This window comes from Plodia interpunctella, chromosome 11 (genome assembly GCF_027563975.2).
Source record: "Plodia interpunctella isolate USDA-ARS_2022_Savannah chromosome 11, ilPloInte3.2, whole genome shotgun sequence".
Classification (NCBI taxonomy): domain Eukaryota; kingdom Metazoa; phylum Arthropoda; class Insecta; order Lepidoptera; family Pyralidae; genus Plodia; species Plodia interpunctella.
In genome coordinates this window covers 8,912,851-8,932,120 of record NC_071304.1, presented here as the reverse complement: position 1 = coordinate 8,932,120, position 19,270 = coordinate 8,912,851, and the positions used below count along the sequence as shown (strand labels likewise).

Sequence of the window (19,270 nt, the reverse complement as noted above, 5' to 3'; positions counted from 1 at the left end):
CAAATAGAAGAAGATAAATTTAAAGAAAATAAAATAATTCGTTGATTAAGTATAGATTCTGTGTCAGACAGTCACACTTAGTTTTAGAAGCTGTTCTTACGAAACGACGGAATGAATGAATGAATGAATAGAACCAGGACTATACTATACTATATACACAAGACATCGGGTGAGGTTAGATAGAAAATGATCTTTTTTCGATTGACCTGGGTCTTCGATGTTTATCGATATATGTTATAGAATATAGTATCGTTGACTTAGTACTGTTAACTTAATCTGTGTGATTTTACACTAGTTGAAATTATTGCGTAAAGGAAGTTCGTGATAATTAAATTTCAAAAAATATATATGTGGTCGAATCGTGTGTACTTTATTGTGATAATTATAAATCAGTCCATTTTTTTCTTATTCTAAATATCATTCACAAACCAACTGTACACAAATTTAATTTTAAAATTGTTCCAATTAAATCGATATTTTAGATATCGCTCTGTGGTAGTAGAGGGCAGGCTCAGCTTCAGAAATTCACAACGCGCATTTGTCTGTTCGTATTCTGAAAGAGAAAAAGGTAGCTTTAAACTTAAGTTTTACCAACTTCAGCTTGTTTCTGTATTGGTCGTTCCAAAATTCTAGATAATTCAAAATTCCAAGATAGTGATTAGATAGATCTAATTATTATTGAAAACAGATTTGCGTCAGGTTTATTCAAAGCAATCTAACTGAATCTAGGATAGTCAGCGCTTACACAGGAGCGAAGCAAATATATACAACTAGGGTTACCCACGATTATTTTCTTCACCCGAAGTAATTTGAGGAGGATTTGAGCTTAGGACCTTAGAATCGCATGGTGTCTTAACCATTGAACCACTACCGCTACTCGGAGGTGTAATGCATTCAAATACACACACCATACATACCATCATTTTCATCGGAATTTCGTGGCTCAATCCTGACAAAAGTCCGTCCGGTTGGTTCTTCAAGATCCTCTGCTCGCTTCGCTTTGTGTTTTTCTAGAATTATTAAACTTATGTACATTATACAGTCTTAGATTTAATTAAATTATTCATAACTTGTACCCAAAATTACAAAATACAATTATATATTACATTTACTTATTTACCTAAATATATGACCATATGTAATGACATGGACTAAATAAATATATTATTAAATATTAAATAAATATATATTTTTTTTTATTATTTCTCTATGATTTTAACCGCGCATCACTGACGTTTAAACAAAATGGCGTACTTTGCGTTTCCCTGCGCATATTAATGTAACGTCAAAGTTGACGATGCTATCCACTATTGTGTAAATATCATATATTGGAAAATCTTATCTTATCATGGAATTAGTAGGTACTCCGTTATACGAAGTACTTATTAAATCCATTTAATTACCTTTTTTTGTAGTGAGCGACGTGACAACTTTGACAATTGGTTGTTCTGTAGTGTCTCGTGGAACCATTTCTAAAATATTAACAAAAATCTTTACTTTTACCGTTTACGTCTGCAACGGACGAGACACAAAATATGTAATTGTTATTACGTCTATACACGACAAGTGTCCAAGTGTTAAGTATACTATGCAGTTTTTTTCTATAAGACGGTATATTAAATTCGTAATTATTAAGAAATTTTTCACACTGTCCGAGTATACATCCTTACATAGTATAAAACAAAGTCCTCTGTCTGTTCGCGATAAACAAAAAAACTACTGCGCGGATTTTCACACGGGTTTCACCAATAGATACTATTATTCCTGAGGAAGGTTATGTGTGTAATTAATTATGTTTAAACACGAGCGAAGCCGAGACGGGCCACTAGTAAATTTATACATTTGATCAAGCTAATGTGACGACCTCGGTGGCGCAGTGGTAAAGTGCTTGCCTCTGAATCGAGAGGTCCCGGGTTCAATCCCCGGTCGGGTCATGATGGAAATTGATCTTTTTCTGATTGGCCCGGGTCTTGAATATTTATTTAAATATGTATTTGTAAAGTGATAATTTAATATATTTAAATGTACAACTAAAGATACGACACGAAATTACTATAAGTTAACATTAAAAAGTAAAACTAAAATAAAAAATACTAAATTAATTTAAATAAAAAATTGATACTAAATCGCCGTCGTCGTGCGGTAAAGTTCCCAGAAGGCTGGCGACATTTCCTCTTTGTATGACCAAACTCAAACGTATTTGTTATAAAATATAGTATAATTGAGTTGGTATCTCATAACACAAGTCTCGAACTTACTTTGGGGCTAGCTCAATCTGTGTGATTTGTCCTAATATATATATTTATTAATGTGAAAAATGTAAATTTTGGAAAATCTTAGTTACCTTTTTTTGCGGTGAGCTTTGTTGTGACAGTTACGACGATTGGTTGGACTGTAGTATCTCGTGAAACCTTTTCTAAAAAAAAAACAAAAATCTTTACTTTTATCATTTAGAGACACAGACGAGACACAAAACAAGTAATTGTTATAAACAAAGTGTTAGGTATGTTGATTAAAATTTACAAAAATTCGACTTGAATACTATGATGACAAAAAATATTCTTCTTGGCTGCGGATGGTATAGACAGTGACAATGGAAGTTTTCATTCTAAAATACATACATAATTTTGTTAAGCTACGAGAAAGACTCAGAGCCGTAGAACGGACCCCAGGTTTCGAGGCGTCACAGGCGAGAATTCAACAAGATGCATGCTCAGATGAAGGTATTATCCGTTGTTAGTTACAATTTTTAACCTCCGACGCTAAAAGACGCGGGTGTTATAAGTTTAACGTCTGTTGTAGCATCGTAGCTCCCAAACGGACGTATCAATTTTCGTTTAGTTCCTTTTGTGTCATAGATAATTTTATCGTTTCATGAAAATCGCTTCAGCCGTTCAAAAGTTGTAGCTAAATATTGAAAGTCGGGAGATTTTTAATTTGTCTAACAAATAAACTTCAAAACTTGTTATATACAGGTTATATATTACAGTACTTAATCCGTTTTATTCACAAAAAGTTAACGATATCTCAAAACGTATTACAGTTGGGTTGCACCAGTCAATTTTGACGTTAACTTTAACCTTTGTGCAGGTTAGAGTTAACGTCAAAATTGATTGAAACAAAACGCAAATTACGCCATTTTAGATTAAATGCCGATGCCGTGACATTAGATACCGTCGACCGTTTCAAGTGAAAACGAAAAAGTGGGGAAAAGCGGTCCGTGGGCTCCGACGCTCAACGGCTGAGAAGAACAGGGAACACGCTCAAATGAGAGACAAAGACAACAAAACAACGGTGGCATGCAGGTTAAAGTTAACGTCAAAGTTAACTGGAGCAACCTATTGTTTAAAGTCAAATTAATAAATAGACTTCAATGGTCTACACGAAGCGTTTATCGTGAGTCCGATGGACACAAACACATAAACGAATACAACGATTATTGGAAACAATAAGTTAGGTACAAAGGGAAAGACCGTTTATCCCACTAGTTCCAATGAATTGTCCCGTAATGTTACAATTCATAAATTTACTTAAATACGTGTTCTATTAATAATTTAAAAGCGTAATGTACCTGATTTTGACAGTTTCAATTTTTTTTTGTGTTTCACCGCTGAGCAATTTTCACCCTTCAAGCCGTGGCAGTTGACCTACTGGAAGTATTGTATAATCTGTGGTGGCACAGTGCTGGCAATAGTAATTATGATTTACACCTGAGATCGAAAGGTCGGAGGTTCGCAATAATAAATCATTGTAATATAAAATCAATTATTTCACGTACGTATTTAGTACCTGCGTTCTGACGTGACAAATCTAATTTTTACCTTCGGTTTTTAAAGACCGTAATTGTCAACATGAATTCGCAACATTCTTCCCTCTGAATACCTCTAAAAAGATTTCTCTTGTTTTTTTTTTACTGCAATAATCTGGTATGATTTAAAAACAAAAAAGAAATGCAAACGTGCAAAGATAACTGTTTATTCAATAAAAAAAAAACATTTAACATTCAAAACAATCTGGGTAACGTCAATTATAAAGGTAAAGTTAATTCAAATCGTGTTATTTTAAACATGATTTGAATTGACTTTACCCATATCTACTAACAACATAAGGATAAGGACAGGGCGAGGCCTCACTACTCCGTTGCGCTGCGCTGCGTCGAGGCATAGCGTTGCCGCTCCGTCATTTTACATAGATTTGACTTTGACGTACGTCGACGCACGCAGTTGCGCCATACAATACTGTGTTGCCTTTGACGGAGCGCAGCGTGACGGAACGCATCGGAACAGTGAGACCAGCCTCATACTCGCAGATTGAAAACGTATAGATTTCTCACATTTAAAGTAAAACATAGTGCATCCTAACGCCTAAATGAAAACATCAATATAGTAATTGCAAGTACAAAAGTTTTTACATCAAAAACTCATCCTATCTCGCTCGCTCACTAAAGAATATGACAAATTCCGTATTGAGCTAAGGCCAGTGGAAACCGAGAGGTAACGTTGATGACGTTCATTAAAAAGAGAGCTTTAAAGCGTGCACTGTAGGCATAGTTTCAATTGACGACAATTAGCGGACCACTCGCTGTTAGATCTCGTCCTGTCAATGTAAATTATGTCTATAGCGAACGCTATAAAGCTCACTTTTCAATTAATGTGATTTTGTCGGGTGCGAGCGGTGCGACAGAAGTGTGTTATAATATGACCAATGACAATACGCATCCGTTCTGCACCGGCATTTAGAGTGCTGCTATTGGCTGAAATATGCAATGCGATTGTTTTTATTTCTGCGCAGGTACTACAACATTGTAACAAAAATGTAATTCATTAAAAACTAAAAATCGTGAAAAGTGGATTAAGCATATTGTAATATTTTTTTAACTGTCTAAACGGATCATGTTCAGTCGTCGTTGTCACCGTTGATTGTTTGGGGATTTCATTATGGCTCCTCAAGTCTATGAGAGAATCTGAAAAAAAAAGCAATTATATAATATAATAGTTATACCTCATACCGATCCCATCCCACAGAGTGCGTTCACTGAAAAGTCAACTTTAAAGCGTTCCCTGAAGGCACATTTCATACTGACAACAAGAGAGGTTTGTTAACTTTCCATATGAATTAGTTGCATCCTAGTAATTAGGCGTGTGGGTCCCGCCCCAGAATAGGACCACCTCCATGAATTATACAAGGCAAAAGGATAAGAAGCTTGAAGATCTGATAGGCAACAGCATTTTTGAAAAGGTTCACGTCAGGCATGCAGCCGGTCATAAATTAAGCCGAGTTTTCAAGTCATTTATGTTACACGCGAACCTTGGGCGAAGCGTCATAGCGGATAATAAAGATTATTTTGTTTGTTCTGCGTGCCTTCGATTTTTAGGCAGAGTTATCATTGCTGATACTAAATAAAAAGCAAAACACTTCAATGTCACATAATTTATCCTGCTAAACGACAGAGATATTTATGCGTATGTGATAAATGATATTTAGGCCCACTCTCGTTTCTGGTCGGGTTATATCGCCGACAGAAACAAACTTATGTGTACATAGTATCAACGGTTGTCCCGTAAATAAAGCCATTGGAGAACTGTAAGCATTACTAGACTGTGATTAGTATACCGGAGTTTTTAGTAGCTGTTACCCGCCCGCCACAAAATGTATCGGAGTAAATAATATACAAAGGTTATACAAAAGCATTTATTAATTGTCTAATTTCTTGTGTTGATGGCGTTCTTGCGTTTTATTTTTAAATAAATAGTGGGCAACGAATATGTTGATTGCCTGGTAACCCGTACCCGCAGCCCGATACGGGTCTCCGGTGCGTTGCCGACTTTTTGAGAGAGCGATAGACTCATTTCTTGAAGGACCCAATGTCGCACCTAATAGAGAACATCGCTGAGGGAAGTTTATAGAAAAGTTTAGTACAGCGCAGGAAGAAGAATGAATTCGGAATGTACGTTTTTATTATTTGTGAAGACTTAAAAATGATTATTTTGTAAGCATTGTTAATTTGCTGTTTGTCATATGTGTTTATAAAATAGAATGTTTTTAAACACCAGCATTTTTACCAATGTTTAGTAGACGGAATAAACGACTATTAAAAAAATATTCATAGTGAATACAAATTATTCAAGCGCCTGAATAAATTATAGAGCAACCTGATTGCGCATATCAAAATTGCTCCGTAATAAACATCAGACCTATATTGTTGTCGGTAGTGTTATAAAAAATAGCAGAAAATAGTTCATGTTTATTTATTTTGCTATAAATTATTCTTTTCACTACTAATAACATCTAATGTACCTATATTTCACAATGAATATTATGAATGATTAATACTTTTGTTATCGAAATCTGATATGGTCATGTGACTGGTAGATAATGAGTTTGGATGGATATAAAAAAGGACTTACCTTGCTCGTCAAAATATTCTGAAGGGAATGGTTTTATTTGAACAAATATTCGTGGACTGGTCGCATTGACGCTACTTAGGTTAGAGCGCTGTATCCTTTGATGCCCCATTTCTACAACTAACAAAATTATTTCAGCTAGTTTATATATCTTTTGCCCTTATTCACACGAACGCTTTTAAAACGCGCGTGTTTGACGCTTTTGACGCAAGTGACAATCAATATTCAAGCTACAGTCCGTACCATGACAGAAGTCACGCAGACGTGGCGCTACTATCGCTGCTAATAACAATGTGGCTTATTTGTTATTGATAGTTCCTCTTATTGCCACGGGTCGTTCTTTGGTGGTATGGTCTCTATAATCCAACACACAGTATCTAACAGCGCTCAAAGCGATATTTATAAAACATCACGAACATATTGATGAATTGATACATGAATTCATGCGTTCTATTTTCCATTGTTTTTTTTTTTTCGCACGTTGAAAAAGCGTTCGTGTGATTGGTGACATGCTGTTGATAATTCGAAGTTATAAAAGAAAATGTTCGACTAAACACCAGCATTTTTTGTAACGTGCTCAATATATTAAATAAATTAGCTTCAAAATATATATATAACAGTGAAAATAGAATCAAAAACTTATACAAATAACACTCCATGCTAAGTTTAAGCAGCTAATAATCATAAAATATTATTATTGTTGCCAACTAGCTATGTTATAATTCTATTACTTTTATCATTAAAAATGCAACGGTAATTTGGCTGAAATTTATAAAAAAAGGCTTACCTTGCTCATCTAAATAATCTGAATTGAGAGGTTTGATTTGAATAAATGTTCGTGGACTGGTCACATTGCTGGTGCTTAAATTAGATCGCTGTATCCTTTGGAGCGCCAATTCTACAACTAACAAATATATTTAACTATTAATTTATTATTTATTTTTTTAAAACGCGTCGTTGGCGCTTTTATTACGTTTTCGACATGAGAGACACTCGACGGGTCAGACGTTAAATTGAATCATACTATCCAACACATAGTGTTCAATATGCGATAAAAATAAAAGTGCAATGAGCATACATTCAATGATTTTGTGTAAGTATTGGTTTAAACGCGATTTTATTTATATTTTTGCTAACGAGCGTTTAAAATACGCTCGTGTGATCGACTATGTACCGAACCGTAATACCGCAAAGGCGAAAATACGCCAAGATGATAGGACAACCTTAAATACAAATGACTTTGCCCTGAATGGATAGAAATATAAGGGTAAGCCTTCGGCTAGCAGTAAAACGCAACTGTAGGCTTGTAATTACAAAAAGTTGTGTGCGTGTGGTGGCGTTGGTGTGCGGTTACAATAGCGTCTTAACGACACCAGGCATCCACTTCTTGGTGGTTCCCCTCATACGGTACTAGCTTGAAAACCAGTGCTTATTAGCCGTGGCCATTTGCTGGGTTGATCGCCCTTTGGTGATGATGTAATGTTTAGTATGATATTTTTTTTGTGTATTTTTTACTTTTTATCGAATAAACTTTTTATCTTTCTTTCTCCTTCTGCTTATCCTTCGGTCTTCCATTATAACTATGATGAACCATTATAACTATATATTCCATTCCATTATAACTATACTATGAAAATACCATATCAGAATACAATATGCAATTAAAGGTTAAATTTTATTAAATAAATCAAACATAAATTACAAAATTGTACTCTGTCTCACTTCTGCAATGGCTGAATAAATATTCAGCCATTGCAAAAGTGAGTATGATGAGTGAGTATGACACGACTAAAATAGTTGTATGACTTTTTCCTTCAAATAAAACTATAATTAGTTTTATTTATCAGAATATTTTTCACTTTTGAACATTATCGTGGATTCAAAAACAATTACGAATATTTTGGTCTGCACACGGATTTGACTGACGCTATAACAGAAAGACACGCTCGTGCGTCTCTTTTTGAAGGTCGGTCGGCGTCTGCCAAATGGTCAAGCGTGAATGACACCTAGGTATCACGCACGAACGTACTAGAGTGACTTTAGTACGTCCATGTGTGAAGGTGGATTTGTTGGTCTGCTCACGGACGTTTTAATAATTATTTTTGGACAAACTTTATGGACATGAAAGCATTCAAACCATTCTTGTTTGTCGATACCATAATTGTGAAACACAAGCTATTTCTGATTATAAATAACCTATGATACCTACATTATGAAATATAGGAAAAATGCATAAATTTTCATGAGATTTGAGAGATTAATTTGATTATTGTATTATAGATAAACATTACCTACCATTATAATTTTCATTTGATTTTTCGTGCGTTGTTCTGTAATTTAATACTGGCACTTTATCTGCATCTAGTTCTGAATCTGAAAATAAATTATGCTTCATTATTTTTAAGTTTCGAATATGAAATTAAAACTACTAATCATTTAATTTAAGAGCGTGGCTATTATCGGTGGAGTTCCTTACATTGATCTCTCTCCATAGCTAAGTGCTTCTTTTTCTTATACGACACGACGTCCACTTTTTTTGCCTCTCAATGTCTTCCTTGTCCTAATCTTTCTTCTACCTTACGTTCTTTAATATATCTAAAGAAGGCATCGTGTTGTATCAAATAGTGTTCTATCATTGTCACTCTTGTATATATTTTCTAATATATATATATATATATATATATATATATATATATATATATATATATATATATATATATATATATATATATATATATATATATATATACCTTTTTTCAGCGAATTCCATAAAAACTACAGTTCATTATTTTTGAGTAGATTTTAGTTAAAATTTATTTATTACTATTTAATACAAAGGGCGGACTAAATGCAGAAAACAAAGCCATGCTTTTACGACTTTCACGAAAATTGTCGTTGATACAGTTAATGATTCTTCATTAACGTTAGTCATTAAGGTTAAATGTACGACTACCGCGGGCGGAGCTGCGGGCAATACCTAGCATCACCAATGTGAGGTGTTAAAGTGGAAATCTGAGTCATCTCTAAATCATAACATGAGTAGTTTAAAACCATAGATATATTTATTGTCTTCTTCATAGTCGTATTCCTCATGGCTGAGGGTCGTGGTCATTACGTGGAATTAAACACACACAACAACTTTCTTGGCATTATGTTATTGTGATGGAGTGGTTTGCCATTGCCTTCTCCATTTCACACACAACCAGTGCCAATAATCAACCAGTGTGCAGGTTTCCTCGCGAGGTTTTCCTTCACCGGAAGCAAGTATTGGCGATGAAAACATGAGTCAGATTGGTATACAAACTCATGTGGCACGAGTAGAATTCGAACCTGGGACCTTTCGATCATCAGGCGGGCGTCTTAACCATTACACCACCACTGCTATTTATTTTATCTAAGTCTAAAACCAATAAAAAAGACATAGAGAGAGAAAGAGTAACATAGGTTTAGTGTCTTCCTTTAGCCGCTGGCAACAGACAGCAAGCTGTTAAGCGTTGGAGCCCAGGATCCGCTTTCCTACTTTTTTTTCTCCACTTCTCACGGGCACAAAATATAAATTTACAAATGTATAGACGTATAACTTAGTAGTACAGTCAACAGCACTGCAAGTTACCCTGCATGAACTTAATAGTTCTGTTTGACGTTTGACGTCAACAAGACGCGTTAATAGCGGCGAGTTTGCAATGAATTCACAGGTTGATGTGCTGTTGACTGTACAAAAAAAAAAACTGTCTTACTTTTCAGTGAAGTCGTTCTTGGTAAATTTAGTTCAATGTTCATTGGCAGATCTAAGTCGTTACCTGAAATATAAATAAATGTATTTGACAATAATAATATCATTTGACTGTTTGGAAAACATTATTGTCACGATATCTGTTATAAAAAGAAAACTCCGTGCGTCAAAAATATCCAAACGGTTCTCGTGTCTCAGAGGTTGTCTAATATTTTCTTGACACCAATTTCGAATAAGGTTTGAAAATTTCAGGACCGGACTTAACAACTGAAGCTGTGCTGTGCAGAGCGGAGTTTCAAGCAACCTTTAGAATTTTGTCATTTATTGGTTGTTCAAAACCCAGCTGGGCAAGGAAACTGCGCGACCTAAACTATTTGTAATTTTGATCAGTGTTATTATACTTGGTTGGTGAATTAATAATATGAATTCGTATAAACTAATATAAATTTTTGTAATTTTCGAAAAGAGAAGTTTTATTGCATATAGCAACGGTTAGCATAGCATAGCGCAGCATCGGTCGAGTTCCATCCTTGAACCTTTTACAAATAAGCCATACTGTGCAAAAATTAAGTGTTTTTGTTTTTATTATTTTCATATAACCTTTTGATTGAAGTATTTTTTGTATTATTTAAGATTAAGTAAAAATTAATGCAAAACGTACTTCACAACATTCAGTCAGTTAATATGTATGTCCCTCTTTCGTTCCATTTTCAAACAGGATTATGTAAAAATGTGATTATTTCTGAAAAAAATTCAATCCTCAAACTATCAGATTTCCATTCATTTCTATTTTAGTGTTATTTCTATTATTATTTTTTTCAGAAATTTGTTCATATCTTTTTTTTTATGTGCAATTAGAGTGCCAGTTAGAAATATAAATATTAAACAATGTTTTTATGTGCTTGATCGTATAAAACAATCAATTTATAACCCAAAGTCTATCGTGAATAAAATATAACTCGCCGAACTGAGCCATTTACACAACTGCACAAAAACTCAGTGTTATGATTTCAACACTGGTTATTTATTTATATATGTCGCCTTCACAGATATAGATGTGTGAGGTATTTTGGGAATTCCAGTTAAAAGGTGCTATATACACTTCTAGCGTTGAAAATGAAATGCAAAATTATGAATATTGTACGTAATGTATTTTTCAAACCATACACTTTTACTGTAACTTACATTAAAATATGTATTTTATGTATTTTTCGAATATGACATTTGCTCAACAATTTTGAGTTTTATTTGTATAAAAACAAAGTTGATATTTATTTGTTTATATTTACACAAAATTAATTTTAATGGAACAATGTTCAATGCTCACACGACAAACATTCGAAATCGAATTTGCACCGTAATGTTATACCGATAAGATTGAATTTAGGGATGTTGTATAAAAACATTATTGTCTGATAATGAATTTTACATTGCTTTTAAGCCAACAGAATGTGTACAAGCTACCACGAATTTGAATATTAAAATTTCAAACCTGAGAGAGTGTATGTATTTTCAATGGGTTTTTGTTAAACATGTCGCCCATGCTTTTAATTAAGAAAATAATAATGAGTTTAGAGAAATCGGAATCTGAAATTATGTATTTTATTTGAAATTAAAAGTTTCGAAAAATACATTATGTGACTTTCGCACTTTTCAGCGCTAATGCACGTACATTTATGTTATCATCAAAAAAGGCTGTTGTAGTCTTAAAATACTCACCTTTTTTTTTGCCATCTATACAGTACTGTGTTTTGTATGCCTATGTGTTTATGATTGTTATATTCAAATTAACAAATATTATTTACACTTTTTTCAACTGTATCCATCAATCAGCGATTAATGTCAATAAAATTATAGCTTCATGATTTTTTTTCAGTTTAAATTTTGTCACACGCGCAAATCATAGGCTATGTTTAATTTCTTACATTATTCAGGTTATATTCCAGTGCTATGAATATATTATAACGTTTTCTTACCAATGGATTTACAAAGTTAATTTATATAAATCGTTTATTTTGAGTACTTTATTTTTAATATGTTATATTGCACATTGACATCTTTGTTAAAATATAGGAGCTAATATCATGAACAGAGTGCTATAGTAGTGTGTTTATTAAGGGAATAAAAATAGACAAAGTATTTAAACAAAAAGCAGAACTCCAAAATTTTCGTTTTCGTCGTCCAAAGCGGCGGATGTGCTATCCTTTGAGCCTTTATATGAGCGATGGTTGATTGATTGATCAACTTCCTCTTTAGCGATACCTGCGATTTAACACATATTTTAGCACTAATTTTAATACAACTATAATCTTTTGGTTATACATGTGAGATGTAAAGGTCATTGTCGTTTGCGCTACTGAAGTTATAACCAATGGTAAAGTATTGTTAATGAAAACAAACAAAAATATTTTAAAATACGTTTAAAGTACGCGTGGCCTCGTGTGGTACAAAAATATTTACTATAGGATATAAGGCCGTAGCAACATTGTTGGTAGTGACGTGCAAGTTCCTAGGAACGTGTTCACTTTTCCGGAAATGTTTCCGGAAAATTTTCCCGGTAATGGGAATGGGGATGATAACCATGTGATAAGAATTTGGGAATGGCATATCACAAGTTTGCAGAGACACGTGTAGACAGTTTCTCACGATGTAGTATAAAAAGACTATATTACTGTCTCATGTTTCACCGGGTGAGTGGAAGCAGAATTATAGTTTCTTTCTACAAAATTATTTTTCTCTTTAACATACGCCATTATAAATAGTTATGTGCCGAAGTTTTACTGAGAGTAACCGGGAAAAGGAAAGTTTCCTATTCCCGTTATCGGGAACGAAACTATACCAGCTTTTAGGTAACGCCCCTGAAAATGGGAATCGGGAACGTTCTCCAATAATGAAAATTTGGGACTGGTTGTTAACCACTGTTAAATCTGCGATTTATAGATTTTACAAAAGTGTAGTTGTTCCTAACAACTGGCTACAGCTTGGTGGAACAGCTTAAGTGGAAATACTGAATGAAACAAAAATATGGAACAATTTTCTAAGCACATTATCTGTAAAATCATAAACAAGAATATAGATGGTACGATGTTTTCATTTTCAATTAAGTGGTGGTCAAATATCAGACAGATTAGTATATAAGTCAGATTAGTTTATATACCTTTGTTATATACCTCAACAATATTATTAATAAAACACATAAACTTTTGTTTTTGACACATTTAAATAATATGTTGTATAACCATTCGACTATCCAATATTGAAATTTTGGTTGCTATTAGAAAAATATGCTAGTGTAGCTGTCATCCTGGTCTCATGGTGAAGCCATTGAAAGTGAAGGAAAGTGATGGAATTACAACTTTCTGAATAACGTGTTCTAATATGCCCGAAAAATAGGTAACGATACTCACATGTGCGTTTAATATAACGCATTGGAAAAACATAAAGTTATTATATACAATATACAAAAATAATGTTACTCTTAACTACCTATATATTTGTCCACACGATATGTTAGATTTCATCTATATTATACTTAATTCTTTATATTGAAACTTATTATTAAAAATACAAATAATAAAGCAAAATAAAACATGAATAATTGCAATGTCAATAAAAAATGCCACCCCGAATTGTACCCGGTTCAAAAATACCCATAACGCTAGCTGCGTTTCCTCGTTGGATAGCAATTGATAGCCTTTGAACCAAGTACCATCCGGAGCGGTAGTCAACTGTCATTTAAATCATTATACAAGCAAATCTCCACAATTTTATTCGTATAATAATTACTATTTTAGTTTACTTGGATTTTTTAAAAATAAACAATGTTTGTATGTACTTGTTTAACAAACGATTGAAAAAGGTTGTTTTGTAAACATTATCATGACACAGTTCTTCATCACTTGACCATCGAACCATTGTATAACACAATTACAATTGATATCCGATGTTTATTAACAACATCAATTCCGGGCTTTTCATAACGGGAATAATAATATTATTGACCCGTACGTACCGTATATTGGTCTATCTGTTCCCTCATAACTGAAAATTTAGGTATCGACGTAGGCGTTTTCGCGGGTATACATTTTGCGTTTCCAGGAATGTGCCCACTTTACCGCGAATATTCATTAGGCTGAACGCTCCCGGGAATGGGAATAAGAAACTTCCCCATTCCCTTACCAAAAAGGTTCAGGAAACGCTTCCGAGAACAGAAAATCATCGTCGTTGCGTCACCACCATTGTGACGGAACAACAACTACACCTCGATGTGATTGGTTCGCTGCGTCTCACTTCGAATCGATTCGATAGTGAGAGGTGAAATGCAAACCCGCACTTCGGCCTCAGTACTAAGTTTGAGGAAACGCTTCCGAGAACAGAAAGGGGTATCGTTTTCCGTCAATGGAAATTTAGAAAAGACACATCACTAGTTAGAATGTCCTAAATATGTATTTTATTAAGCATACGTTTATATTATTTGGATATAATATGTGTTTTGAAACACCTATGGATACAAAAACATATTATAAGCTACTCCTGAAGTACGTGTTACTGAATTTTAAATATTTGTCATAATAGTGTCACGATGTTTTTATAAATGTATGGTATTGACAATAAGACAATAAATGTATGATCTCGTCACGTCGCGCCGTCTTTCCGAATATATTGTTTCGTTCACCTGGGACGTTTCATTAGAGAATACAAGGTCATGGGAAAACTCACAAGAAATGTTGAAATTAAATTTAACGTGGTATCACGTGGGCCGTAAAAGCTATCAATTACATTAATTGTAATTGATAGCTCCTGAGAAATCGATTAAAAAATCAAAACTGCTCGGGATGCTCTCCGAGAGTGCCGACAGAAGTGAAAACTTGAATATTAACGTTGTGCATTTTTGACGTCTTACGAATTTTCGAGGTCTGACGTCTTGACGCGAGTTTCACATTTTTTACTCATCACAATCATAAGAAGTGCATAACGCCGCTAAAGTTTTCACTTCAAAAACAGTTTCAATGGTACCACTGCTCGACATAGGCTTCCTCATTTCCATTCAATCCTCTTTGTCTAAAGCATCTATCTACGTTTTTTTAGTTCTTCAAATCATCACTTCAGTGTATCCATGATCTTCTCTCTTACGCCACCAAGGGGGATTCTCAAGTCGTTCGACCTGGTTAGTGGTTGTCCAGCGCCTTGCGTTTGCAGGTTTCGCCATGTGGTCACCGTTCGAGAACACTTCTTCTTCTTCAAGGTCATCAGTTCTGCTTGCTATGTGTGGTAAACTGGTCTTCAAGAGGTTTATTAAGTTTTATGCACTTGGTGAACTAAATGTTACATTATTTCAACTTGCAGTCACGCAACCTAGACGACACCGCCGATCACCAACACTTTAGCGTCAATTGCTGATTATTCGTGACTGTTGAAATAATTCTAGTAGACTTCAAACGAATACATAAAATGTGGAAACAACTTTAAATAAAGAGTAAGAGTATTCTCCAAAAGGTGTCGATAATAAAAATTAATAAAATGGACATACCTTCAACGTGATCATTATAAATATTGCCATATATGGGTTTGTGTAGCTTCCTCCAGTCTTCAATGTTCGTCCATTTTGGTGGCTTCAAGTGTGGGATCATCAGCTTCGTCAACCTTGCGTTACGTGTTTCCGTCTCTAAAGTTTGCATACCCATCATTTCTTTCTCTAGAAGATCGTCTTTTTTCTCAGTCACTTGTTCATATTTTTTATTTATAAGATAGTCGCGGTCACCTGATTTTGTGTCCACACCAAATTTTCTTTCGTATTTGCCGTCGAATCCAGAAGAAGATATTATTGTTGTTGGTGGTTCTGTCGTCTTTAATTCTGTAACAAAATATCTATTTCAGTTTGAACGATAAAATTTATTAGACATTTAATAACTTTAACCTTATTTATTACTTGTATTATATATGTAAAAGTGTATTTTTCACATCAAAATCAAAGTTTGATTGAATTGAGGTGATTTACTGTAATCTGAATTTATTTCTCCAAGTGTGGCTCAGTTTTCGCGAATTAATAAAAGAGCAAGTACGGTCTTAATAAAACGCTACTTACTCCCAAGTCTTCCGAGGCGTTTAATTTTCACTGGCTTCTTTATATTATCCACAATATTATTCCAAGTGTAATGCCAAGCATCCTGCAATGTATAAAGAAGGACATTTGGTCATCCGACAAAAAATCGGACCGATATACATTACTATTAACGTTTGTCGAATTAAAAGCGAATTAAGAATCTAGTCCTCTAATTAATTAATTATAACATTACATTCAGATGTCAAACAAATATACAAAACTTTTGAATGAATGGTATTTGTCAAATTTAAATCTCTTCATCTATGAATTCAACTTTTCTACGAATTTCTCTCTTCGTCTATGATTTTTTCTCTCTCTCTTTATCTTTAAATGACATTTAATTTTCAACTAGGCCAGCGATTTGCCTAATATACATTTCCGAAGCTCTCTGTCAAGGACATATGAATTAACTAAAATTAACAATGTTATGAAATAAAGCATTTGTGTCGCTCTAAAATTACAGTGCGGTGCGGAAGCGGTGATGGTGTAATGGTTAAGACTGCCTGTGAATCGAAAGGTCTCAGGTTCAAACTGACTCATGTTTTCATCGTCCACCACTTGCTTCCGGTGAAGGAAAACATCGTGAGGAAACCTGCACACTGGTTGATTCTTATTAACTTGTGTGTGAAATGGAGAAGGCAATGGCAAACCACTCCATTAATAATGCCAAGAAAGTTGTGTGTTTAATTCCACGTAATGACCACGACCCTCAGCCATGTGGAATACGACTATGAAGAAGACAATTATAATATTTTTATTCATAAAACAAAATAAATTGCATTCGATTATAAACACATAACAACTAATTGGACATTCGAAATAAGCACATTAAAAAACTGCAACTTAATTAATGTGTAGTAACCATTACATAATTAGTCATAATTTAAAAGTCAACGCTATAGAACCTCTCCAGCAGTAAAAATATAAATATATATTAAATATATTAGGACAAATCACACAGATTGAGCTAGCCTCAAAGTAAGTTCGAGACTTGTTTTATGGGATACTAACTCAATGATACTATATTTATAACAAATACATATATAGATAAACATCCAACACCCGGGCCAATCAGAAAGTTGTAGACACGGATATAAGAACATCAATGTAATGATTTTATGTCTGTTGTTTAAGAACATTTTTTACTTTCGTATGAGGTTTTATTATAGGCGGCTTGCATCGCAACCTGATGTCAAACATTACAAGCGTAAGAATCAAATTGAAATCATTTATTCAGAAATTAGACAAGACAAGGCAAGTCTTTCAAGTTCACGTCAATTTTTATATTAAATAGTTATTTTATTATATTTCTCTTAAGCTACAAACTACTGGCATTTCGGAACGACCACTACTGAGAAGAAATGCCGAAAGAAACACATTTGATCAGTGTTGGTGCCTATCATGCTAGAAGGGTTTACCATTATTTTTTCTAACGTTTTTTTAAGGAAGTTAATATTAAATTATTTACTTGGTACAGTTAATATCTACCAAAGGATAATATGAAAAGAAATGCTGAAAGATGAATCGCTAATAATTTAAAAGAGTTTCATTACTTAGTTTATTGATTAAGTTAGATTACTTAGTTAAGTAATGCGAACTAAGGATTGCCTGCTTAACCAATGGTTACCAAACAAGGAACTAAGTACCTAACTAATCAACTAATGAATAAAACAAATGTGTGTAAAATATAAATTTTATTAAGCTTAGTAATTTTAAAAATCCTGTCCTACTAATATTAAAAACGCCAAAGTCTGTGAGGATGTATGTGTATGTTTGTTCTGTTTTACGCAATATCTACTGGACCAATTGTTATGAAATTTTGTACACGGGTAAAAAATAACCTGAAATAACACATAGGGTAGGGTTTTTATCCCGAAAATCCCACGTGAGCGAAGCGAAGCCCCGGGGCGCAGCTAGTAAGTCATAAGTTGATCTAATAATGTGTAAAAATTTTAACAGCATTAAATTCTATTTTATATCAAGCTACGTCAATTAAAAAAATATTGAAACATTTTTTACAGTATATTTTAGTGCCATATATTACAGCTGACGCTGCAAAAAGCGACCACTAGTTTATAATTTCTCATAATTAAATTATAATTCCTATTGTATTTATACAATTCATCACTTAAAGTACGTACTGGCCGCTAAACTTCTGTGCTATTGCAAAAAAAAAAAAGAATTGTCATTATCCCATATTCTATTAATATTTATTATATACGATAGTTTATGATGATGTATGTGTGTTTGTTAGCAAAATCTACAGAACGAATTGTTATAAAATTCGGTATAAGTAAGGGCAAAATATAACTTGGAGTACCTACTCCAAAAGCACCTACTTTTTATCTCGAAATTCTCCCGGGAGTGGAGTCCCGGTACGCAGTTAGTTGTCAATAAATATTATGGCTTGTATTTTTGATTTTCATCAATTTTAAATTAATCATTAAATTACATAAGTTCCTGTAAATAACTTTTATTTATCATACACAAACTAACTTATAAGTCTTCTTTAACAGTCAGTTTTATAAATTTTATTTAACATCAATAAATAAATCAAGTTTAGTAAGATCATTATATATAGTGTCGCACATAAAAAGCTAATTTGATTTTACAAAATTACTATATTTTAATTTCAAACAACCAACATAAAAGTACATTGAAATAACGAAATAAGTACATACAGAAATTTTGTCCCCGAAATTCTGGAAGAACTCGTTTAATGTGCCGGACACCGTTTCAAAATGGACACTGCATAACACAAACATACACAATAACACGGCACCTCTCATTCTGAAGTAATACTTGCACAAAATCAACGCATAAAAAAAAAAAAAACTAATTTTACAACCGTGACCTGTGACTGATACTGAACAATGAAGACTGATTGGTTTATATCACTTTATAAACGAAACACACAGTGATTATAACAGTGAGGTATGGTACTCATTAATGTAACCGTTCTTTTGTTTTAAATACAAGTTTAAATGGCACCTGGGATGGGTTACCGACCCATTTAGCTGTAGTTGCTTG

General features: G+C 33.6%; 1 protein-coding gene across 4 annotated transcripts; it reads right to left on the bottom strand.

The window, feature by feature from the left end:
* Positions 1-333: 333 nt before the first annotated feature.
* Positions 334-19,126, bottom strand: LOC128673791 (uncharacterized). 4 transcript variants are annotated; one of them, XM_053751881.2, is made up of 11 exons: positions 18,922-19,126; positions 16,223-16,304; positions 15,668-15,991; positions 10,142-10,204; positions 8,700-8,777; positions 7,192-7,308; positions 6,408-6,524; positions 2,345-2,416; positions 1,404-1,472; positions 918-1,010; positions 334-553 (listed from the first exon to the last, which is right to left on the bottom strand). In XM_053751881.2, exons 1-11 carry the CDS (start codon positions 19,027-19,029, stop codon positions 411-413), a joined length of 1,266 nt encoding a protein of 421 aa, XP_053607856.1. In that variant the 5' UTR covers positions 19,030-19,126; the 3' UTR covers positions 334-410. The 4 variants fall into 4 exon arrangements, with proteins under 4 accessions (XP_053607856.1, XP_053607857.1, XP_053607859.1 ...); XM_053751882.2 differs by having other exon boundaries at positions 6,408-6,518; XM_053751884.2 differs by lacking the exons at positions 6,408-6,524; positions 7,192-7,308 and having other exon boundaries at positions 336-553.
* Between the last annotated feature and the right edge of the window lie 144 nt (positions 19,127-19,270).

Coding starts and splice junctions, on each gene's coding strand:
- LOC128673791 (XM_053751881.2), bottom strand. CDS start 19,029: ATGAGAGGTGCCGTGTTATTGTGTATGTTTGTGTTATGCAGTGTCCAT. Junction 15,992..16,222: donor ACGCCTCGGAAGACTTGGGA/GTAAGTAGCGTT, acceptor ATTTTGTTACAG/AATTAAAGACGACAGAACCA. Junction 7,309..8,699: donor ATCAAATGAAAATTATAATG/GTAGGTAATGTT, acceptor TATATTTGTTAG/TTGTAGAATTGGCGCTCCAA.